The sequence below is a fragment of the Aquarana catesbeiana genome, linkage group LG02 (genome assembly GCF_042186555.1).
Source record: "Aquarana catesbeiana isolate 2022-GZ linkage group LG02, ASM4218655v1, whole genome shotgun sequence".
In the NCBI taxonomy this organism is placed as follows: domain Eukaryota; kingdom Metazoa; phylum Chordata; class Amphibia; order Anura; family Ranidae; genus Aquarana; species Aquarana catesbeiana.
The window spans coordinates 339,539,957-339,565,640 of NC_133325.1; the positions used below are offsets into that span (position 1 = coordinate 339,539,957).

At 40.0% G+C, this 25,684-nt stretch overlaps 1 protein-coding gene across 7 annotated transcripts in view; it reads right to left on the bottom strand.

The window, feature by feature from the left end:
- GPM6B (glycoprotein M6B) overlaps positions 1–25,684 on the bottom strand; it is a 162,857-nt gene that overhangs the window by 19,345 nt on the left and 117,828 nt on the right. For 4 of the 7 annotated variants that reach the window (XM_073614870.1, XM_073614873.1, XM_073614871.1 and 1 more), the window contains one exon: positions 24,859–24,972. The exons of the other annotated variants lie outside the window; for them this stretch is intronic. In XM_073614870.1, the coding sequence (XP_073470971.1) occupies positions 24,859–24,972 (114 nt within the window). The remainder of the gene's footprint in view (positions 1–24,858; positions 24,973–25,684) is intronic. 7 annotated transcript variants of the gene reach the window in all.

The following is a 25,684-nucleotide window of genomic DNA, read 5'->3' on the forward strand; positions in this document are numbered from 1 at the left end:
ATCAAAAGTACAGTCACATAGATGGAGACAAAACAGAGAACAATCGCTAACACGTTTCACCTCATTAGATGCTTACTCATCTATGAGTAAGCATCTAATGAGGTGAAACTCGTTAGCGATTGTTCTCTGTTTTGTCTCCATCTATGTGACTGTACTTTTGATTTCTTATGCTTTACAATAAAGATGCCTCTTTTTCTGAGTGCGGCAGTCCAGGACCTTTTCGTTTCAACATGGAGACTCTGCAAGTGCACCTCAGAGTCTGTATAAAAAAAGTGAGCATGAGATAAAATAAACACGAGAGGCCATCCACACTCCTACCAGACCATGTGATCACATAGAAAGTGAGCTTATATGAATTACTGAATGGACCTTTGTAGACAAAGAAAGCCTAAAATGATGTACAAGTCTTACACAGAGAAAATATGGCTTAAACTGATCCATGGTCTTCAAAAACCTCCAGATTAGATATTCTGCCTTTTGTTGATACCCTGATTTAATATAGGCTTTACTTAGCCATCTGGTGTCTAGAAAAGGGCACAAATCGGTTTTAGGTATTTATGACAAATTGCATCGTTATCTCTGAATTATTAATAACCTGAACCTTCTGAAAGGCTACATTGTGTTTCATTGCTTCACTTTGAGATAGAAGGACCCGGGTCATGTTTGCCACATTCTGTCTCAGTTGTATAACAAATAAGTGGGTCACAGCTCCATACTTTGCCACTTCATAAAATAATGCAGTGTGTCCGCAGACTACGGATAACACAGACAATGGATAGCATTCTTTGCCTGTATTCACATTCTGCTCACAATTCAGAACTGGAAAACGTTGATGTAACCGTGTTAAAAATGTACCCAAGCCACATGATTTCAGACGCAAGTTGGGGTTATAAATCTAAATGACAAAACAGGATGTTCTCAAAATTATATTAGTTTAAAAAAACACAAAAAAAAAAACAAAACTGGTCATAGGCTGCAAGATTCTGACTGGTCAACTCAACCAAGTTACCAACTAGATTTCCCATAAACCGTCCAATTATACGCCATCGCGTCCAAATTTTGGGGTGTATGTTATGTGTCATAGAATGATAATGCGAATCTCAGACAGATGGTGGCATATAATTATCAGATATGGATACTTGTCAGAAAACAGTCCCAAGAGTTCGCCCAATCCTTTATACTTCTATGGAAAAAAGACCAAAGGCATGGCTGTCACTGGTGGTCAAGTACTGTAATAGTTCCCATTATTGAAGGGGTTAGTGCGAGGATGGGCAGAGATCTCCTTGATTTTTCCTCTATGGAATCTGCCCAACTATGGCTGGTTTAACTGAGTAATTAGTCAACTCATTTATTACAAATTTGTTAGTAAATTCCACAGAATTTGCTAATCAAAATCAGGCTTTGTAAAGTCAGCTTTAATGTAATGATATCTCTGCAGCTGATGTCAGTACAAAATTATAAGAACTCAAAATACATTTGTTTAAACCATGTAGTACATTTAAAAACTGGTGTGCAAAGGTAATATGTCATATTGACTGAATGAAAAAGACCGGATTGCCATTTTATAAATGTAATTGGTGATAAAAATGTGTGTCAAACATTGGTCTAAATTACTAATGGTTCTGGCAGCAGACAATGCTCATCTACGTTAACATGTAGCTGTACATGAACAGAGAAGTAAATGCACATTAGGAGCTATTCCAGGCAGTCACCTCCTCTGTCCCTAAGCCAATTAGCGATTGATTTTAATTACCAAGTTTTCCATTTGCTTTCACTTAGTCATTGTGGGTACTATTATCCTAAAGCGAATGGGAGTAGCCCCCAAACACTCTCCACCTTACCCATTTCCAGATCATTGCTTTATCAATGCAATAACTAGAACATGAAGTGGTAAATATACAGAATGAAAGCAAACAGATGCATGTAATTTAACTCAGTAGCAATAGCAATGTTGCACTTATCTGAAATAGGGATAATCTTCCAATTACATCTTATTAGGTTAGCAAATTGTATGAAGTAAAAAAAAAAAATTAAATTAAAATGTATTTCAAATTTCTGATCTCCCATAAATTGATAAACTCTTAATTCAGCATTGAAATACCATGCAGGCATGAGGCTCAATTCCCTAGGATGGACGAGTTATGTTAATCATGTAATAATATATAAGGAATAGTGTTAATTTTCCTTGAAAGGTTAATTTCACAAACCTTGATATTGTTTAGGTGTACCGATTCCTATCATGCATTCAAATTCATGCATTTAACTATTGAAAGCCCTATTTTTTACTGCTTTCATCACTACCGTATGCATCTCTCATTCTCAGGCTGGATCTGTATAGTATAGATGGCCTGTGTGATCATTTTTGTGAATTGTCAGTATTAAATAGCACTGGTAATGGTAAACACACTTTCACTTACAGAACAAGCTAAATATAGCAAGTTAAAGCGGCCCTTTGAGGTTGTGGAAAATGAGCAATACCCTATAAAATAAAGTGACTTCTATTTATCTCTTGGCAGGCAGTGTGTTGAATTGCTTCTTTTTTGAACAGCTCCAGCGCCACTGCTATCCAACACTTAAGGGTGTGTTTTGAGTAGTGTCTTCTACACTACAAAGCATAGGAGTGACACAGGAATCGAAGAGAGAGGAACCTAAGCAGCTAGGACATGCCATCTGACACACCCAGAAATGTTGGATAGTAATGCTCCATGGGGCTCTTTAGTAATATTTTTTTTTTAAACCTTTATTTGGTTTTCTAAACCAGTGTTTCTCAACTCCAGTCCTCAAGGCGCCCCAACAGGTCATGTTTTTAGGCTTTCCATTATTTTGCACAGGTGATTTGATCAGTTTCACTGCCTTAGTATCTACCACGGCTGTTTCATCTGAGGGAAATCCTGAAAACATGACCTGTTGGGGCGCCTTGAGGACTGGAGTTGAGAAACACTGTTCTAAACATACAGATGATGAAAAACAGAGACCATTATGCTCTGGTGAAAGTAATTATACATCAACAAAATGCAGTTTGGTAAGTTATACCGAATAAGGGCAGTTAGCTAAACAGATTATTTTATCTGAAGATGGCAAACTAATACACAATGTAAATTAGCCTCTGCCCTCATCCAGCATGCCCCAACTAAGGGGCCCACCAAAGGTTGCCCCTAAACCACCAAGATATTAGAAGCCCCTAGGCCCAAGAAAAGAGAAGAGATATTGAGTGGGATAGAGAACCAGTAAAAGTCAGAAAAACTAGAACAGTTTTTAGGGCAGTTGGACCTGTGGGCCGCCCACCCCTATTAATATGGCTTGAAAGAAGACCCAGTAAAGCAAACAAACCACTTCAGCCACTACAACTTATAGTCCACCCCCAGCTGCCTAAATTCCTGAGAAAGTGCTTACCAATGAGCTTATGAGAACATTCACCACTGGAACAAATCATTGTAATAACGATTTATAAATGTCAGAGGTGCTAAATTCAATCCACAGTGCCCATGTCATATAATATTTTCGATAAGTATCAGAGCACTGATGTCTCCATTCCTCTGCATTCTGTATCTCCCATACTCCCACTAGCCATACCCTAATGGTTGGAACCACTGCCGACTGCCATTGGAGCGGAATAAGGCTCTTACTTGCATTGAGAAGGTGGGGTACTAAGAAGCGCTTATAAGCCCCTACAGACAACTTGGTGTTGTGAAAAAGTATTGTTAGGGGATTGTCCACCAGCTGACATTATTAAATCTTCTTGAAGAAAGATTAGCCAATTTAAAACCACACATGTAAAGTGATATCCTCAGTGTTCATAAACACCAAACATAGGTAATGTCCCTATAAATCTACAATACATCACATGCAATTTATGTTTGAAATAAAGTCCCAAAAAAGTAATTTTATGAAAAACTGCACATGACGTATTGTAGATTTAAAGGGCCATTACCTATGTTTGATGTTTATGAACACAGACTATCGCTTTATATGTATGGTTATAAATTGTTAAAATCCATATGTGGGCATTTATGTTGGCAGCTTTGAGTTGTGATTTATAAAACACATTTTAACCCATTATGGGCAGGTTTTTGTGTTTATTAGCGCAGAGTTTTTTGGTTTTTAATTTTAAGATGATTTAATACACTGTCAGCAAGAAAGCAAAGTATAAACCACCTTCTTTTATAGGGTATTGTTTTCTGAACATTTTCCATCCTCTGACAGGGTCACTTAAAGTTAAAATGTGTTTGCTCCAAAATCCATCTACAAGAACTGCTTGAGAAGGAACTTTTCCCCAACGCTAATAATGCTTGATCTTTCACGGTATCACCCAGATTAATGGTCTGTTTTTGCCACTACACAAACATAATGAGAATTTTCTACATTAAAAAAAAAAAATAATAATAAATAATAATTATGTAAGGCTAGTCATACACAGTAAGGCTTTGAATGGTCACGTAATTCAACTACTTGTGGGTAAAGCTGATGCCACTGAAAAAGTATAGAAGAGTTGCATGTGGCTTTCCTAGGTGCATTTTACATTGCCTATTCCTGATGCATACTAGTGAAGGTCTCCCTTCTTGGAACCCCTATTTGAAGGCTTTAATAAAGCATCTTTGGTGCTGCCACATTCTGTGTGGCTTGAAATGAAAGCAAAAAACGCTAAGCAGTAATGAGTGTGTGGCTTGAAATGAAAGCAAAAAAAGCTAAGCAATAATGAGTGAGTACTGCAAAAGCCTAGAAGCTGCTTTTTACAGTCACAGAACAGCTTTTAGAAGGGGGTCCCAGAGAGGAGACCTCCATCCATTATCTACATCATAGCTACATTTTGTTCTAGGTCTGACTCAGTCTTCATCCTAACATTACACTTAGTTTCCATCTTGCCAGAATACTTGTGACCAATGCTAAATATTTCTAGTATATGCCTACACCCAACATTTTGGCTTAGCATTATCAAAAGCATAGCCAATGGTGCTCCCATGTCACAATGCTGGTAAAAATAACATACAAACAGTATAAAATCGGAGACACGGGAGGATTGTGCCATTTACATCTACCTCGAATGAACATTGTTCACCATTCAAGTCCTAACTGCATGCAGATTTGGGAAAATGTATGTGTGACCCAGCCAATCATTCCCCACTCACAAGCAGAGGAACGAAAGAACTACAGAAAATTGCATGAGCGTCTACACCAGTGGTTCCCAAAACAGTGGCCCGAGGGCCAGATTTGACCCTTTGCTTGCCTTTACCTGGCCCTTGTGGCACTATTCCTCCCACTGATACGAGACACTATTCTGCCATCTGACACCAAAAAAGGAGCACCATTTCTCCCACCGACACAAATGAGGGCACTATTCCTCCCTAGGATACCAACAATGGGGCACTATGAACCCCCCAATACCAAATGGGATGTTTACTCCCACTGATGCTAGGATAATTTCTACTCCTGCTGGCCACAACCCGGCCCTCCTAAAGTCTGAAGGACAATAAACCGGCCCTTTGTTTAAAAAGTTTGGAGACCCCTGGTCTACAGTTTGCCCACTGAGTCAAACAAGACACAGCAATAGGGTCCAGCACTACACAGAATAGACAGTGATCACTCATTGCCTAACTAACTGTGCTGTCCAGTCATCAGAGAAGTATTCAGCAAATTTCCAAAAATGCATATAAACAAAGAAAATTGGAGTATAAAAAGCTAACATGAGCACTAGACTAAAACCAGGTGCTTACCATTACATACAGTATTCATAATAATGTTATGAAGTATAGCCTGCATGTTTGGAATACATGACATTCCAGCTCTAAAGCATCATTCTGATATTGTACAGGCTGGAATCAAGCTTTTCTCATCTTAAATCTGCATATGCCATTATACGTGTCAACACACCAAGTCTCTGTAGTCAAAAATATATTTCTAGATCTTAATATTATGCACAAGGCAAAATGAATCTTGTATTAAAATGACACATCTTCATGAAAGCCTCCCTTTGGGGATATGTAATCTTGCATTTCCTTGCTAAAAAGATGTGGTATGACAGGATGGAATAATAAAAGCCAGGACACAACAGCTGTCCCTGGTGACTAGCACCATATGGTAACCCCATCACAACCTCTTTTAAGTGCACCACGCATTTCAAGTTCACTGGTTTATCAGCCTAGCGCTCAATAATTTTGCATACGGCATACTTTGGGGGGGGTTAAGAACGCGAACAGCCGGATGTGTCTACAAGCTACCACTAGCAAGCCTAAAATGGTTTACTGAAATGTAATAACTTTATAATCAATTTGCTGTCAGTTCCATAAGGCCATATACATACAGGCAAATGTTAAATCCTGTCTTGCAAATTCTTTGGGTAACTGCCTTATACACAACTGAAATGCATACACCAGAAGGCTTACCTTCAAAAATATTTGATTTCTCTCAGCTGAAAAGGCTACATCACTTGCTTTTTTATAGTTATCGTAAGTGTTACAGTCATTTCATTTTCTTGTACCATACCTGTTGCCTGGACAATGAAAGAAAGTTCAGGAGTGCACTTTTAGGTCATCTCTGTACTCTCCCCTCCTGTAAGCATGTTTCCACTGTTTGTACTTACAGAACTGTAAAAGCAATAAAGCCTTGACTGGCTGACACCGGTGGCCTTTCCTCTTCCAATCTAAGTGTTGCTCTGCAGGGATTTAGAAGGGCCCCTTCCCACCTACATTATGCACTGCATTAGGGCAGTCTTTCATTTTAATGAGCCGCCAGCGCTCCACAACTGACCTAAAACTCCAACCTGCACCATTTTTGCTGGCACAATGCACCACAAAGAAGCTAGCCCTCTATCACCAAAGAAACACACTCCTGTCTTTAAGGGAAGGGGGTCCCTACAGTAAAGCAGACTACAAATTTACATTAAAGCTGAACTCCAGCCAGGATGATTAGATTACTATATAAAAAGATGCTTCAGTACATTTTTGAAAAACAAATACTGTGATATTTTATTCTCCCCCCCCCCCCCATCTAACATGACTCCTTATTCCATGGTGGTCGCAGTTTATGCAACCAGGCACCACTATTTTCGCCCTATGGAGAAATGGTTCTATTGCTGCAGCACCTGGGCATGGCCCATCCAAAGTTAATTGATTGGCAAGAATAGCCCTGAGCACTGGCCACATGACCACCCACCACATCAGTGGATCCTTATGCTATCATGGGAAATTAATTTCAGCTTGCCACATCAGATGTCACATGTGCCATATCTCCTGACCCCCCTGGCGTTCTGGTAAAATGAATCATAGTGAAGTTTCTGATGATGTCCCATGAACTACAATCAGTTGTTATTCAAAGAGGCAGGCTTAAAAAAAAAAAAAAAGAAAGAAAATAATTAGGCACTAGCTGTACGGGATTCTGGAATTCAGCTTGAAAGTTAAATTTGGATATTAACTGTTTCTCAAAGCCTTTAAAGTACAACTCACCTTCAATGTGAAAATGCCTCACATTGAAGAGAACCTTAAAGAGAGTGGTGTCTGTAGCTTTTTAGAAGTTTCATCATTTAAAATTTGCTGAATGTTTTTTCTTTTTTTATTTAAAGCCAGCACTAGCTTTTTTTAACACTCTTGGGCTCAAAGGGAATATTGTTTAAATAAAGCTGGAGAAATGTGTGCGTTTGGGGGCCCTTAGCAGCATTTCAACTCCTTGGCCTTTTAGGCTTCATGCACACTAGCAGCTCCTAAACTTGAGTTTAGGAGCTTTTGGCATTTTTTTATGCCAAAGTTTCTAAACTCAACTCCATAAAAGCCTGTGTCCATGTACACATAGGCTTTTAGCAGAGTTTAGGAGCTGCCATGTTTAGGTGAGCTTCAACCTCCCTCTCCTGAAAGCAGAAGATTTGCATTCATGATAGGATTGTTTGGACCGCCGGCCGTAGGAAAATGCAAAATGCTGCAAAACCGTGGCGTGATTTTGCATTTTTCTGCAGTTGCTGTAAATGTAGGCAGGGAGTACATGTAGCCTTATAATAAGAAGCCTTGCCAGTCTCTGCTACCTCCTGCACATTCCTACTGGCTATTAAGGCTGCTTATCGCAATAATTGGCCAATAGGAATGTATGAGGGTGGGGCTTGGTGGCAAGCGCTGACACAAACCAGAAGTGTCAGAGTTGCGCCTGTCAAAATTCCAGGCACTCGACCAAGGCAGGAAAGTTTTGTTAGACTGCCGGGGGTATGTGCAGCTGTTTGACTTCTTTCTTCATGACAGAGTCTCTAACTTTAAGAAAGCTGCTTAAAACTTGTTAAAACTTTGTATATGCTTGCTGAATCTGATGTTCTACAGGCTAGAGTTTATAAGCCAATATTAAACAATGTCTTGGTGTAAGAGGCCTAAAAAAAGATGAGTGGGTTTAGATTGCCAAAATTATAGAGTATTCAAACGCTCATAGAACAAAGAGCCTCATGTCATTAGTATTACAGAGAAGGAGGTGTAAGGTTTATCTATGGGTTGGAAATGTTCAGCTAAAAACCTAAATTCTGCATGAAACACCGATGAACATTCCACTAACAAACAGGTCACTGGGGTGAGGAACAATCTTAGCATCTTGTACTAAAAAGGTTTTCTAAAACAATGTAATGCTGTAAAGACATATCCCATTGGGGAACTGCCCTTAAGGTGAAATAGAACCAAAGCTCGTTTGGCTGTACTTCTCCTGTGGATCACAGGAGTGCAGAACGACCCATTTTAGTAGACAGCCGGCTGAAGCCCACTGTCGGCTGACGTCACAGAGCCAGTCCAAGCTCAGGAAGGATTGCGACCATATGGTCAGGATCTGCCCACAACCCTCGACCGGCACCCAGCTCAGTCTCTCAGTGAGCAGCTGAGAGCCAGAGCAGGCTGCTCCCGCCCCATTTACAGCCCAGCGCTCCAGTGAGCCAGTGACTGACAGTCACCAGCTCTCTGCTCAGGGAGCTCTGAGAACTGAGTGATCTGCAGTGTTTGATCGCTCAGTTCTCAGCGTTAGAGCTGACGGGGATCGATGTTGCATCCACCCAAGTATGATTTAAACAAAAAAAAAAAAAGTAAATCTCCATACTTCTCTATTAAATATGACACAAGCAGCCATGGACAATATGCCATAAGTGTGGGAACTTGCATAAAGTATATGTGCACCTTGTATAACAACCCATTCAATTAAAAATAGAGATGAAAGGCAAAATGTTTGTGTTTCAGCTGCGTAGGGGGCTTGGAGAGGTAGGAGTGGAAAAAAAAGCAGCACACGGATCTTCCCAGTGAATAGCTGTCCAGGGTGGGGGGGTGTCAGCACAAGTCTGATCACTGGAAGACAGGCAGGCTGTTCTCCCAGGACCACCAGAAAGCGGACCACGCTAGGAAGGATGTGCTCTCATGCTTAGCACGGTCAGTTTGATATAAAAAAGCAGGGGGACTGGCAGGAACACCAGGAATTTTACACAAAAGGAAGCAACACAAAGAGGACAGGATAATTTTTAACACACGTACATGGTACAACAGACACATCAGGAATATGACATGTTGAGGCAACATACAGTATTCTTTAACTTCTTATTCCTGACATTTACTTTGAGACGAAAAAAAACAAAAGGAAAAACAACAAGCATCTAGCAATACAATCCCATCCTGGCAGATTTACGAAACTGGGTAAGGGTTTGTTCGCACCTAGGTAGCTTACCACAGCGGTTCACAGCACATTTAAGAACTGGATCCTTTCGTTTTTAACTCATTCTTACAGTGGTTTGGGGGCACATTAAGCCTGGTACAAACAGGCTGAATATTGTCTGGTTCAACAGGAACCAGCCAACATTCAACGCTTGTTTACACCAGCCTGGACGCCTTCTGTCGAACCAGCAGCCAATGGCTGTGAGCTCTGATTGGTGTTTTGTTGTGGGGGCAGTTCCCCTGTCAAAACAAAATAGCTCAGTGGGGAGATTGCTTTATTAAAGTGGGTGTAAACCCACTTTAAAATAAATAATTGAGGCCCGCGCTGCTGTGCCTGTACACCGCTCCAGCGGCCGACATCACTCCCGGAGGTTACATCTGGGATTGCGGCTCCGGCGCTGTGATTGGCCAGAGCCGCGATGACGTCATTCCCGCTTATGCGCGCGGTAACGGCACGCTCACTGAAGCAACGCCACGTACGTGCCATTGCTTCAGTTTGTGTCAGTGCGCATGTTCAGATGACGTCGGCACATGCATGCAAATACAGGGGATATCTCCTAAACCGTGCAGGTTTATGAGATATCCTGGGTAGCTACAGGTAAGCCTTATTATAGGCTTACCTGTAGCACAAAGTGGTCTGTAAGGGTTTACAACCACTTTAACATTGGTTAGTACAGTGTGTGCCTCAGTTTTTTTGGTTTTTTTTGTTCTGCCCGACAGGTTGAAAGAAAAAAAAATTTAAGGTGTGTACTTGGCATTACTTGCAGTGCAGTAGTACTGTCCTACAAAGACACTTGAAAACTCCAGTCAATCTACATTTTAAAAGATATTGCTTTGAACTACAATTCTCACCACTCAGATACATGCCGTTAGATAAAAAAATTATTAATATGAAGCTTATGCAATGTGAGTAATAAATACATATTAAATTCAGATTTAAAAACACAAGCATTTTATTACAATTTAAAAATAAAAATTCATAAAAATAGTACAAAAAGTAAAAAGGTTTGATCATATGTTTCTGGTGTATACAATTTATTTCTTGCTCATACCTTAGTCAAGCTGCCTCCTGAATTTTTTCTTCCTTTCTGCATTTCTGTATTTGAATGAATACCAACAATGTAATGGCATAGCTTCTTTCACAATGGTTATATAAAAGTATATGCCTGGGCAATATTTTTTAACATAATTTTTTTAATATTTTTTTAAAATTTAGTATATTTTCCAATGTCTCATCTCTCTCCAAACTTCCTGTCTGAGCTGACAACGCTGTCTCTGCTACAGTGAAATCCTCAGCAGAGTCATCAGCTCTGCCGAGTACTCCCCTGCTGAAATAAACGCCTCTCTCCTCCATGCCATAGCATAAGAAAGGGAGCCTTGTAGCCTAGGAGAGCAGAAATGAGCAGAGCTATCACTTCTTGAGATTTCAGTGCAGCAGATGCACTGTGTTGTCCGCTCACTACAGGAGCTACAGACGCTGAATGCATTTCTGGAAGATCAACAGGTATTTTGAAGCTTTTCAAAGGAACAAAAACATGGTGGAATAGTGAATGTATTGCAGAGATTTACTTCACAGGTTTTATTTATTAATGGCAAAGCCCAACTGGGCGGGATACATACAAACAAGCACAGTGGCTAAGTGGTTAGCACTTCTACATGCCAGCACTAGGGTCGTTGGTTCGTATCTCAACAGCAGCACTACCTGCCTACAGTTAGCATGTTCTCCCTGTGCCTGCGTGGGTTTCTTCCGAGTACTCCGGTTTCCTCCCACACTCCAAAGACATGCTGGTGTAGGTTAACCACTTCAACTACGGATGGTTTTACCCAGTTCCTGACCAGGCCATTTTCTGCATTGCTTTAACTGACAATTGAGTGGTTGTGCGACGTTGTACCCAAATAAAATTGATGTCTTTTTCCCACAAATAGAGCATTCTTTTGGTGGCGATTGATCACCTCTGTGGTTTTTAGTTTTTTGCGCTATAAACAAAAAAGGATTGACAATTTTGGAAAAAAAAAGTGATTTTTAGTGGTACTGCGACACGGCGGCCAAATTGGATACCGAGTGATGCTTTTTTGGGGGCCAGTGACACCAATACAGTGATCAGTGCTAAAAAAATAAAAAAATAAAAAAATAAAAAAAAAATAACTGTCACAGTATAAATGACAATGGTAGGGAAGAGGTAAACACCAGGGGCCATCAAAGGGTGAAGTGTGTCCCTGGGGAGGTGCTAAAGCTACTTTTACACTAGGGCCACGCTGCTCATTTTAGTTGCGCTTTTAACCCCTGCTAGCAGCCGAAGAAAGGGTTAAAACTGGCCACGTTGCAGCGCTTCCAAAGTGCCGCCCAAGCATTCCAATGGTCAGGGGCGGTTTAGGAGCACTGCATACAGCGCTCCCAAACTGACCCAAAGATTCTGCTTGTAGGACTTTTTTTTCCCGTCCCGCAAGCACACCGCCCCAGCTTTCACACTGGGGTGGCATGTGAGGCAGTTTTCAGGCACTTGACAGGTGCCATTTTTAGCGCTAAAATGCCTGAAAACGCCTTCATTGAAAGTAGCCTCACTGTGTGGGGGATGGATATACTGCAGGAAAAGCGAGATCCGTAAGCTGAAAACACAAGATCGCTCTTTTGATCCCTGGAAGATCAACGGTCTGTCTTGTTTACATAGGCAGACCGCTGCTCTGTCTCTCCTCTGAACGATCGGTCGCCGGACCCGCTGTGACCGATCATAGTGGGAGTAGCGTGCCCCACACCCGCGTGCACAAAATTACGTATGTGATGTTGCACAGCCGGGCCGCCCTGCCACAGTATATATGCAGGGAGTGGTCCAGCAGCGGTTAACTGGCTCCTGTCTAAATTGGCACTACTATGTGTGAAAGTGAGTTAGGGACCTCAGACAGTAAGCTCCTCGAGGGGAAGGAATGATGTGAATGTATAATATGTAAGTGCTGCGTAAATTGATGGCACTATATAAAGTACCAGTAATAAACATTAGAAATACAGTTAGGTCCCATTACAAGATGAATAATTAATTTCACGGAAAAATTATGCATCAGTTGCAAAAAGGGAAAAAAGTCATTTCAGGAACACTGGTTTAATAAAGTAAACTGACACAATTCTAGTCAGGGTGTCGGAATAAGAGGCTTCAATATAATTAAAAAAAACCGCATGCTTGTATCGGAGTGTCCACAAATTTTCAGAGAGAAGGGGATATCCAGCCTCCTGGGGGATTGGGGGATATTTGGGAGGGAGAATGAAGTGTAGAATGGGAGAGGTTTTTTTTTTTTTTTTTTTTTTTTTGCCATACTCTAATATTTTAAGTGTGATAACCTATTACAACCAATCAGAAGTCATATCTTCAACAATCTATGGGGTTACATTCATCATTGCACCGCCTTATCCAAAAAGCTTATATTAAAAGAAACAATACCATAACAAGCATTTTTTTTTTTTTAAATCTAACTTTGTACATGGTTCAAGTATCTTCGCTTAACTCATTGGCAAAGCTTTGCAACTGAAATCTGTGTCCAATACATATTATGGCATCAAATCCTTAATACTAGGAGCTTTTTTCACATTTAAGAGCTTTTACTTGGCACTATAAAATTGTACAATGTGATTTAACTGAAAGAACACAACATGGGACTTGCAGCCTTACACAGACCTCCATGGTCTACTACTGCCATAGAAGATTTTGTAGTAGAGAAAAATGATGTGCTACTCTATTGATCATAAACCCTGGATTTCTACCTCAGAATTAATGCGGTCTTGGGCCATTTGCAAATATCCATTCTGATCATAAGAAAATTATAATATAATATATATTATATATATAAAATTATATATATATATTTTTTATGCTCAAAATGGACATTTGTAAATGGCCCAAGACCACATTAATTTTGAGGTAGAAATCCAGGGTTTATGATCAATAGAGTAGCACATCATTTTTCTCTACTACTTATTAATTTTGTAATATATATATATATATATATATATATATATATAAATAATAATAATTATTATTATTATTAATAATATATTATATATATATATATATATATATATATATATATATATATATATATATATATATATATATATATATATATTGTATCTCTATAAAAAATAATTATATTATTATATAGTACAAAATTAATAAGTAAACCTAAAAAAATAAAATGCACAGAGAAAACGCAAATTAAAAATGTAATTATTCATTTTTCCCTTAAGCTTGATGGCATACTGAATCTGAAAATAACCCTGAATATAAAACGACATAGTACAAACACATCAATGTCTCTTGCTTTCAAAGACCATTTTGTCCAAAGCATCACCAGAACCCCCTTTGTTCAACATAGCAGAATAAAAAACATTTTTGTCCTCGGGCTTGTGAGCAGCCGTCGCCATAGAAACAAGTTAATAATGGCCCAGCGACTTGCTCAGTGCTGCCTGTGTTCCTGGCTGAAAATTTAACACATTCACAGAAGGAGGGCTGGCTAAAACAAGGGCTGATATTATTAAGGGAATTGGTGCCATTAAACACATGTATAATAAGCAACCGAATAGATTAGTTGTAGGGCAAAATTTACGTTTACGTGGAAAAAAGAAAAAAAAAAAAAAATGGTTACGACAAGGTAAGGGGAAAAGCTTTGGATCCTTCGAGCATACAAAAATAGTAGGAATCTTCCACCTAAAAAAGACGTGCTTGTCAAGTGACCTCATTTGAAAGAAAAGAAGAGCATTTGTCACAGTCAGGCCCATGTAGTTTGCCTATACCGGACTGCTTAAGAAACATCTCATGGATTCTATGAGGTAATCCTGTTTCCTGAGAACATCCCCCATGTTTTGGCAAAGGGAAAAGTTTTAATTGCTTCGCTAGGCATGAGGCCAGGACTGGCCAAGCAATGTCAATGGTCAGCATTACAGCATCATTGCCTACAGCTCATAATCAACAGTACGCCTCACATATGGAAATCTGAAATGAGAACTGTCTGTGCTGTCCATAACAAGTAGGATCCCTTCATTATTCATGTAAGTCAAAGTGTAAAAACAAATAGAAGAGATTGTTAAATACGGGAAAAGATATATTATCATTCAGCATCTTAACATAGAAATCCAACCAAAATGTTGTTCTTAAGTTGTGAACAGAGTAGGAAACAATAGAACCCCATCAGCATTTATTGCTGCCCGTGTCCCCTTGAAGAGGTGAACCCTATAATTCCAGTGTGGTCACTAGAACAGGAAGTGAACAGAATTGGAGAGCAACACAGAAAGAAAAAATGATCCTTATCAAAAGCAATAAAAATGGATAGAAAATTCTAACCTCTCTGGCTTGGGTTCAACTTAAAGTCATTGTAAACTTCAGACATGTAATATGAACTAAGCATATCCCTATATTGTGTGTATGTCTCAATCCAGAGCACTAAGTATCATTTGTCTGCTGACACGTTCCTATTGCTATAAGCATGAGTCACTTCTGACACCAAGAGAAAAATGGTGACAGGGGAGGGCAGTTTGTGATGGACCGCCTCAGCTCTGTTCCTGTGTGCAGGGGGGGGTCCCCTTCATCCAATCAGCTCTCAGAACTCTCCTTACTAAATGTAACTACAGCTCTCCGCCCCCTGATTTTCAGAGCTGGGAAATCCTGTGTACATTCTGCACTTTGAGCGGCTGTAGGGGAAAGACGTCAGATAAAACATATACAACTTATGTAGGGGGATTTGTTTCACTGCGAGTGGACACAGCGGGAGCCAGTGGGTCTGGCAGCTGCGATGGCTGCCAAGACCCGCCAATCGCTCATTAGAAAGGCAAAGAACGGAGGTCTAAATATGTAAACAAGGCAGACCGTCGTTCTGTCAGCAAGGAAGAGAGATCTTGTGTTCCTGCTAATCACGAACACCGATGTCTCTCTTCCTCCAGTCAGTCCATCCCCCACACAGTTAGAAATCACCCTCTGGGAACACACTTAACCCTTTGATCGCCCCTGGTGTTAACCCCTTCCCTGCCAGTGTCATTTATACAGTAACAGTGCATTCTTTTAACACCGATCACTGTATTAGTGTCGCCGGCCCCAAAAAAGTGTCACTTAGTGTGCAATTTGTCTGCCACAATGTCGCAGTCCTGCTAAAAATCACTGATCACTGCCATTATTTGTAAAAAGTAAATAAAAATGCCATAAATCTATCCCATAATTTGTAGATGCTATAACTTTTGCCCAAACCAATCAAGATACGCTTATTGGGATTTTTTTTAACCAAAAATATGTAGCACAATACATGTTGGCCTAAATTAATGAAAAAATTTGATTTTTAAAATTTTTTTATTGGATGTGTTTTATAGCAGAAAGTAAAAAATAGTTTTTTTTTTCAAATTTGTCGGTCTTTTTTTGTCGATGACGTAAAAAAATAAAAAAACACAGAGGTGATCAAATACCATCAAAAGAAAGTTCTATTTGTGGGAAAAAAAAAAGGACATACATTCTATTTGGGTACAACTTCGCATGACCGCATCATTGTCAGTTAAAGCAACGCATTGCTGTATCGCAAAAAAATGGCCTGGTCATTAAGGGGGGGAACCTTCTGGGGCTGAAGTGATTAAAGGTTCAGTTAGGCCCCTTTCACACTTGTGCAACTTCACACTTGTGCAACCCTGTACGACTTTACAGGGTTGGGGGTTTACAAAAGCTGCTTGTGCTTACAAAGTTGTACTGAAATTGTGTCTATATTATTCAGGTACGATTTGCATGCTACTTGAGGGCTTAACATTGAGGTCTATGGACAGCAACTCGCATGGAAGTTGGACCAAAGTAATGCAGGGACTACTTTGAAGTCCTGTCAATATGAATGGTAGTCATTGAAAATAATGGAGAATGACTTGTCATGCGATTTTGCAGTACAAAATCATGGGACAAGTCGTATAAGTGTGAAAGGGGCCTTAAGGGTTTCTTTAGGAAAACATGGGGGGGTTTCTGGCATGGAAACCTTGTCAACCAATTAGCTTTTTGGAAGGGATACCCTGTCAACCAATCAGCGACCCCCTTGCCTAATCTAGCAAATCAAACAGAAAAGCTTATTGTTTGCTATAAGAAATGGGCTGTTCTTTCAGACCCTTTAAATATGATGCTCACTTGACTTCTGAAAGGATGGAAATGGCACAGGGAAGCAAATAAGCACTGAAAACATATGTAATAGATGAGAGGAAATAATGTATCTATTATAGCAAAAGCTGGAATACAGTCCACCAACATATACTAGTGAAATATCTACCACAGTCATTATTATGGCAGAAAGCAATACAGTGCTGAAGACTTGGCAGCAAATTAGAAATCTTTTTAGAAAACAGATTACTATAAAACTAAAAGGCTGATTGTTTTTTGAGGTGCAGTTAGCTATAATACAGCTAAAAAAGAAAAGCACTAGGCTACACTGACTTTCCTCTGACTTTATAAACTGCCAAACACTCATAATTAAATGTTATCACCACTTTTTTTTTTGTACTGTACTCTGGAACACTGTTTACTATTTATTTTAAATGCATCAAAAAAATGGGAGGGGGCATGTGAAAGGACATGTGTGTGTTCAGATGGGAGGGTTCCGGGTCTTCATGTATGTTCGGTCAGCAGACATTTATTCCCTTTCAGAAGTTTAAAAAAAACAAAAAAAATCTCCCACATTCCCCCTACAGCTGTGGAAGTTGTCAGGCAGTATTGTCTCTCAGGGTTCTCAGGAAGTCTAGACTTTTCATATGCAAAGCTGGGAAACTAGTGCACTCCAGAACAGGAGCAGAAGGGGCAGCATATAATGCTGAAAGGAGAACAGTGCCTTGACCTGAATGTGTCAAACATTAATTAAGGTCAGGAAACAATTGAAATAGTATGAGGATTACTCTAAAACTGAAATGCAGGGCCCATAAATTCCAGTTCAAAGACTGAATCTAAACTGGGATCCAGAAAAAGTGTTTGGAGATAGGACATTTTTGAAAGTATGTATTATTCGCTGGAAAAAAATAAATACAGTTACCGATACCGATACTTTCAGGCTCAGGTTCTTTGAGCTGTCAGTGGGTCTCCCCTGTGGACAGCTGAAGTGTTAAAGAAGTCCAGTAATTGGAGCTGTCAAAAAAGAAAAAAAAAGAAAAAAAAAAAAAAGGAAGCCAGCAATGTTTATTAACATTGCTCAGCCACTGAAACACTAAAATTAAAAGAAACATTGTTTTTTTTTTTATCTTTCTGTTTCTTCATCTGCAGATCAAAGGGATGAACACATTTTCCTCTATTTAACCCTTTATTAACCCTTAATTTACTCTAATCAGTCTTAATTAACTCCCTATTGTCCTCCATTTAATGATTATTTTCTTGCTTTTTTTGTTCATGTCTATTTTATAAACAATAAAAACTTTTTTTGTTTGCTTTTTTAATATATATATGTAAAAATATTCACTAACACATATTTTACACATTTCACATTGAAAAAGCACAAAATTAAAAAAAAAAAAATCTATTTTGTTTGTAAATAACTTTTCAATGCTATGTACCATTGCTGACAGCTGAAGTGAAAACAAAACAGTTGCGGTAGGTATCGGTTATTGGTATGGGCGAGTACTACAAAAAGAAGTAAAAAAGGGTACTCATAAAAAAAATTGGTATTGGTGCATCCCTACCTGTGACAGCAGACTTCAGCCCGTTGTCTGCTGATGTCACAGAGCCGGTCCGGGGTCGGGCAGGATCGCAACAATGGAGATCTGCCCACATGCCTGGACTGGTACGCGGGGTCAGCCTCTCAGTGAGCCTGCTGAGAGCCTGAGCCTGCCGCTCCCGCACCCTCCACAGCCCAGTGCTCCAGTGAGCGAGGGGGCAGAGCAGAGAATGGTGAATGACAGTCACCAGCTCCCTCCTCAGGGAGCTGTGAGAACCGAGTAATCTGCAGTGTTCGATCGCTCGGTTCTCAGCCTTAGAGGTGCCGGGGGACAGATGCAGCATCAGACCAATGCTGCATCCACCTAGGTAAGTATGTTTAATACATGAAAAAAAAAAAAAAAAAAAAACATACATCTCTTCAGGCAACAACTGTGCTAACATACATGCACCTTCTTCATACCCGTGTGGAACCTTTTGAATACCGTCATAGACTTTACATAGGCCCATGACTTCTGCTTAAGTACAAATTATGCCTCACGCCTCCATACACTAAATCAATCCCCTGCCATTTAAATAGAAAACACAAAAATGCAAAATTCAACTTCACGTTTAAACAGGCACTAAGAGGTGCACCGTATAAACCGACTCCATACAGTATACAGCATTGCGTTCCAAATTTGGGGTGAAAAATTCCCATTCCACTCCTAGAACAAAACATTTTCGAGCTGAGCACTGTTCAGCAAAGCATCCTCTGATTGGCTGAGGCGGAGAGGTGAAGAGGTCAAACTCTAGCTCAGACAATCAGAAGAGCGGCTTTCAAGAGGTATAATGAAATGATGCCTGCAGTTACAGGTATCATCCCGGTATTGTTTTTTCAGAAGCTTTTTTGTAGAAGCCATCCAAGTGGCTAATTAGCTGCTGGATTGCTTTTACAGGCAGCTGGGGGTAATTTTCCCCCCCCCCCTCGCCACCCATTGGAGCCTCTCCAGGATCTCTGTCCCGCTAGAGAACCTAGAACTGAAGCCAGCAAATCCACCAGCTTACTATAGAGCCCATGGAGGACCAGGTGGTCTCTGATGAGCTCTATGTATAGAAAACCAGAAGCGGCAAGTACTTTTGTCACTTCCGGTTTCCCTGGATGTAAACAGCGCAATTTTAAACTGGCAAAAGCATCTGAACACACCGATCTTGGTGTAATCAGATTTTTTTTAGGGCAGGGGAGACATTTGGGGCCTAATACAACCCAGATCTCTCCACAAAGAGTACCGGTCACTGCCTATTGCTGTCACAAGTGATGTGACAAAAAGTCAGTGTAAAAAAATAAATAAAAATAAGATTTTTTTAAAGAGCCCTCATCCCCTGTGCAAAGTCAAAGGCATGCATTGATCCTGCATGAATATGTAAATGGTGATCGCACCACATGTGAGGTATTGCTGCAAGCGTAAAAGCAAGAGCAATAATTCTAGCACCAGACCTCCTCTGACTCTAAACTGGTATCTGTAAAGGCTTACAAAGCATCACCTATGGAGATTTTTAAATATCATAGTTTGGCACCATTCCACAAGCGTGTGCTATTTTAACCACTTGCTGCCTGCCCACTGTCATATGACGGCGGGACGGTGCAGCTGTTATCCTGGGCTGTCATATGACGGCGCTGCCTTCCAGGATCCCTAGGGGGTGCGCGTGCCCGGCGGCCGCGATGTCTGCCGGGCACCCGCGATTGCCCGGTAACCGAGCAGGATGTAAACACACAGATCCACGTCCTGTCAGATGGGAGGAGACCGATGGTGTGTTCCTTGTACAGAGGAACACCGATCGGTCTCCTCCCCTTGTGAATCCCCTCCCCCCACAGGTTAGAATCACTCCTTAGGAACATATTTAACCCTACAGCGCCCCCTCCTGGTTAACCGCTTCATTGCCAGTCACATTTATACAGTAATCAATGCATTTTTATAGCATGGATTGCTGTATAAATGTGAATGGTCCCAAAAATGTGTCAAAATTGTCCGATGTGTCTGCCGCAATATCGCAGTCACAATAAAAATTGCAGATTGCCGCCATTACTAGTAAAAAAAAAAAAAAATAATAATAAAAATGCTATAAATCTATCCCCTTATTTTGTAGACGCTATAACTTTTACGCAAACCAATAAATATACGCTTATTGCAATATTTTTTACCAAAAATATGTAGAAGAATACATATCGGCCTAAACTGAAGAAAAAATTTGTTTAAAAAAAAAAAAAAGTGGATATTTATTATAGCAAAAAGTAAAAAATCTTGTGTTTTTTTCAAACTTGCCACTCTTGTTTTGTTTATAGCGCAAGCAATAAAAATCGCAGATGTGATCAAATACCACCAAAAGAAAGCTCTATTAGTGGGGAAAAAATGATAAAAATTTCATTTGGGTACAGTGTTGTATGACCGCGCAATTGTTATTCAAAGTGTGACAGCGCTGAAAGCTGAAAATTGGATTGGGCAGGAAGGGGGTGAAAATGCCCTGTATTGAAGTGGTTAAAGAGTAACAGGTTTGGTATCTATGTACTTGGCGTAACACCATACTTTATATTTTACCAAAAAATGGGTATTATATTGTGTTTGTGTGCATTAAAGTGTATTTTTCCCCAAAATAATGTGTTCAAGAAATCGCTGCACAAATACCATGTGACAAATTATAAAACCCACTATTTTATTCTCTAGGGCCTCTGCTAAATATATCTAAGTGGTTAATACAACGCTCCCAGGAAGCACATCTGTTTGTGTAGTAGCAAAGGGACATTAGCAAAGGGACATTAAACGTGGAGTTATGCTTTAAGTGGGCAGTAGAGGCGCTGGCATTTTAGAATCAAATGACAGGGGCCCTCATCTTACCCAGGTCAAAAATGGGGTTCCAATTTAAACATTTGGCTTAGGATCAAATGAGGATTTACGTGTACTCTAGTATTGATTTGATGATCAACAATGCAATGCATTACATTGCAAAGGACAGGGTTGACTGGGCTCACAATGAGATTTTCCAAAGAGTTGAAAATATCTGTGTGTCATAAAGAGAGCCTCCAAAACGACAGGCCTGGCCATTTACCAGCTTCTAGCAGTTCATAAATGGCCCAGTAATAACAAGCAAGTGTTAAAATCTGCATCACTTGTTATCTTCGATCTGGCTATGGCAAGAGTTCCCAATACACCTGCTCATAAGGCAGTGCCCCCAATTCAAACAGCTTCAATACCACAGCTAATGCAGTGATTTTCATACCGAACTAGCACTGTTAGTTTGTAGACTAAAACTGACCCCATATGGTGTAATTGCACTAAAATTAAGAATGCCAAATGACAATCATGAAGCTGGCCCCCGTACAGTACTGGTAAAATGCACTAATCAGTAGATGTACACATGGGGTGCAACAAAAATATATAAAATTGCTTATTGGAATGAAAAAACACCTAACTCCAGCTGGCACTTTGTGTAATACTAGCTCATTCTCCAAAAGATTGCTACCATCTTACAAAAATAATAATGAGATAGACTGCATATTATAGTGGTTGTAAACCCTTACATATATCCAGTTAAGTGACTGGTCTCAGGTGATACACAGAAATGAAACAAATCCTTCTATACAAGTTGTACCAGTTTATCTGCAGTCTTCTCTACAGCAATTCAGTTCCAGAATTTTTAAACCTCGTCTGAGCTGTCAGAAAGCAGGGTCAGAGAGCTGATGTTACACTCAGTGAGGAGAGCTCTGAGAGCTGATTGGAGGGAAGGGACACACCCCCTTCACACAGCACACAGGAAGAGCCAAGTCTGTCAATCAGCTTTTTCTTTCTTTTTTTGGCATCAGGAAAACTTGTCAGAAGTGATTCATGCTGATAGCAGAGTAACGAAGCAGCTGACAAAAGTGACACTGCTCTTAATTGAGACACACTATAGAAGGATAGGTTTTGTTCATATTTAATGTCTGAGGTTTACAACCACTTTAAGTTATCTACTTTACAAATCTATGACGACATTAGGTGGTTCTGTGCAAGATGTATATTTTCACAGTTTCTCAGTGTGGTTGTTTATTTCATGCATGCATATCTGCAAGCTTGTAATATAGAAGATGTTTGAAAGATTGCTAACATATTGCTGACTGGGTTGCTCAAGGCCTCTTCTCCCTATTGAGTAGTCCAATGAGCAGCAGTGTTGGCCATCCATGCTGACAGCCTAGATGATTCAGGCAAGTGTTATTTGCCACATTTGTGGTACAGTAATTCTACTGTAGCGATCACATCTTCAGTGCCTAACCCAGGAATACCTGAGCAGATAACTATTAGACAGGAAAGTTAACAACGGTGCATACATGGGTACTTGGGGAACTCAGTCAAGTAATTGCCAGACCATTGTTCCTAATTTTTACAGACAGTCTAACTGACTGGAATGGTACCAGCTGATTGGAGAAAAGCCAATGTAGCACCAATATTTAAAAAGGGCCCAAAATACATCCCTGGGAATTACAGACCAGTTAGCCTAACATCAATAGTATGTAAACTCTTGGTGGGGATGATAAGAGACTATATACAAGATTTTAGTAATGAGAACTGTATCATTAGCAGTAATCAGCATGGATTCATGAAGAATCATTCTTGCCAAACCAATCTATTAACCTTCTATGATGAGGTGAGTTGCCATCTAGATAAAGGAAGGCCCGTAAACGTGGCGTATCTGGATTTTGCAAAAGCATTTGACACAGTTCCCCATAAACGTTTACTGTACAAAATAAGGTTCGTTGGCATGGACCATAGGGGGAGTACATGGATTGAAAATGGATTGAAAATTCGCTACAAGGGCGAGTTCAGAGGGTGGTGATAAATGGGGAGTACTCGGAATGGTCAGGGGTGGGTAGTAGGGACCCACAGGGTTCTGTGCTGGGACCAATCCTGTTTAATTTGTTTGTGGAAACCTTGCAAAAAGATCTGAACAAATTAATGGGGTGGGCAACTACATGGCAAACGAGGGTCAATGTAGAAAGATGAAATATAAGGCATTTGGGTGGCAAAAATATGAATGCAATCTATACACTGGGGGGGGGGGGGGGGGGGGGGAGAGAACCTCTGGTGGAAATCTAGGATGGAAAAAGTACCTGGGGGTCCTAGTAGATGATAGGCCCAGCAGTGGCATGCAATGCCAAGTGGCTGCTAACAAAGCAAACAGAATATTGGCATGCATTAAAAAGGGGATTAATTCCAGAGATAAAACAATAATTTTCCCATTCTACAATGGAGTATGCTGTCCAGTTCTGGGCACCAGTCCTCAGGAAGGATGTACTGGAAATGGAGCGAGTACAAAGAAGGGCAACAAAGCTAATAAAGGGTCTGGAGGATCTTAGTTATGAGGAAAGGTTGCGAGCACTGAACTTATTCTCTCTGGAGAAGAGACGCTTGAGAGTGGATATGAATTCAATTTATAAATACCATACTGGTGACCCCACAATAGGGATAAAACTTTTTTACAGAACAGAGTTTAACAAGACTCTTGGCCACTCAAAATTAGAAGAAAAGAGGTAAGAGGTTTAAACTTAAACTATGTAGAGGGTTCTTTACTGTAAGAGTGGCAAGGATATGGAATTCCCTTCCACAGGCAGTGGTCTCAGCGTGGGGCATTGATAGTTTCAAGAAACTATTAGATAAGCACCTGAACGACCACAACATACAGGGATATACAATGTAATACTGACATATAATCACACACATAGGTTGGACTTGATGAACTTGTGTCTTTTTTCAACCTCACCTACTATGTAACTATGTAACATGGGACTCAAATTAACCTCTCTGCAGGAAATCTGAACATCTATATAGACACATTTAAGTGTTTCTTCAGCCTGTTAACAAGCTTTGCATAATCTAACTCCTTCTCCCTTCCTGCTACACAATCACTGAACTTTTTTTGTAAATACCATTTTTCTCAAACTTCGAGTAGTTCAGACTATATACATATATGCTCTTTAGAATGAAGGACATTAAAAGATTACTAGGTGCAAAAGTTTATTGTGCATCGTGTAGCAGTGAAAGATTGCAATTTTTGACAAATGGCAAATTCTGCAGACAGACCGAACATTCTGTGATGTAAATACTTTAGGGAGTTTTTTTGAATGTCTCCCAAAAGGACTTTTTAGTAAGTACTATTACTTATGTTGCATAATGGCTTAAATTTGTTAGATTTGCATTTCATCTTTTTAAACAGAAATCCATTAAACAAAGCTTTTTCTTTTTTTTTTCTCTCTTCAAGGAGTTGTAACTCATTTCAAATGCTGAACTGGCCCATATAAAACCACAATCATCAGCAGCCTGCTCAACCTTTGTCATTAATGTTTTAAAGATCCACATTTTTATGGTACTCATTACACATATACAACCAGGACTGGCTGCATTATACATCATAAAGAAAATAAAAAGGGTATTTCAATTGCACAAGAAGCAGTCATCTGCCAGGCACATTGTAATGTGTAATCTGGACAATCAAATGTGATAAGCAGTAGCTATTAACTACTGCACTCCATGTGAACTCGGAATCTATCCCATCCATTCATTTACCTCCAGTCCCCAAGGGACTCATACTGCCGCTCATTGCTGGCACTTGCTGTGGCCTTGAACTCCCGTACATCCAGTGGTACCTGCCAATTTCCATTTCAGGTCTGCTGCTGTTCACTGCCAATTTTAGGTGGTAAAAAGTCAGTGTTCTCCTGCATACGATTTGAAATCAAATCCACAATTTACAGGCAAAGCTATTTAGCACTATCTAGTCATGATTATCCACTCTTCTACTTCTACAGATAAGATAGGTTAATATAGCATGACTGAACTCTAATGCCTGTTAATGATGGTTAGGAAGATGCTGTTTTAGAAAGTGTAGAAAAGGTCACACAAATAAGGTGGCTTTGCCATGATTGCAGTAAACCTTGCATTGGGACTTCAGCAATATTCACGTTGACACTTCATGGAGTACTAAATTGCACCTGTCATTTGCTGTCCCCTACCCCCCAATCTAGATCATTATAGAAAACCATTCATGTGACCACAATCATAAAATCTCTTTACATAAGAATATATTGCCAGATAAGCCTGTGAGCAATTACTCATTTGGTAAAAAAAAAAAATACCTTCTAAGGTTAGTTTGGAACTTTCCTCCCATTAATTTAAGGTCATGTCCTAGTCTTCATGATCATCCCCCAAGGTGGAGTAGAAACCTTGAGGGTGGACCACACGGGGCTGAAATCACACTGCAGCAAAAAGTAGTGTATGCATTACTTAAAAAAAACAAACAAAAAAAAACAAAACTGCAACCGGATCGCATGGTACTTCTGTACCAATGTGATTTGGTGCTGGCAAATACACTGCGTTCGCGACCTGCATTTGGGGT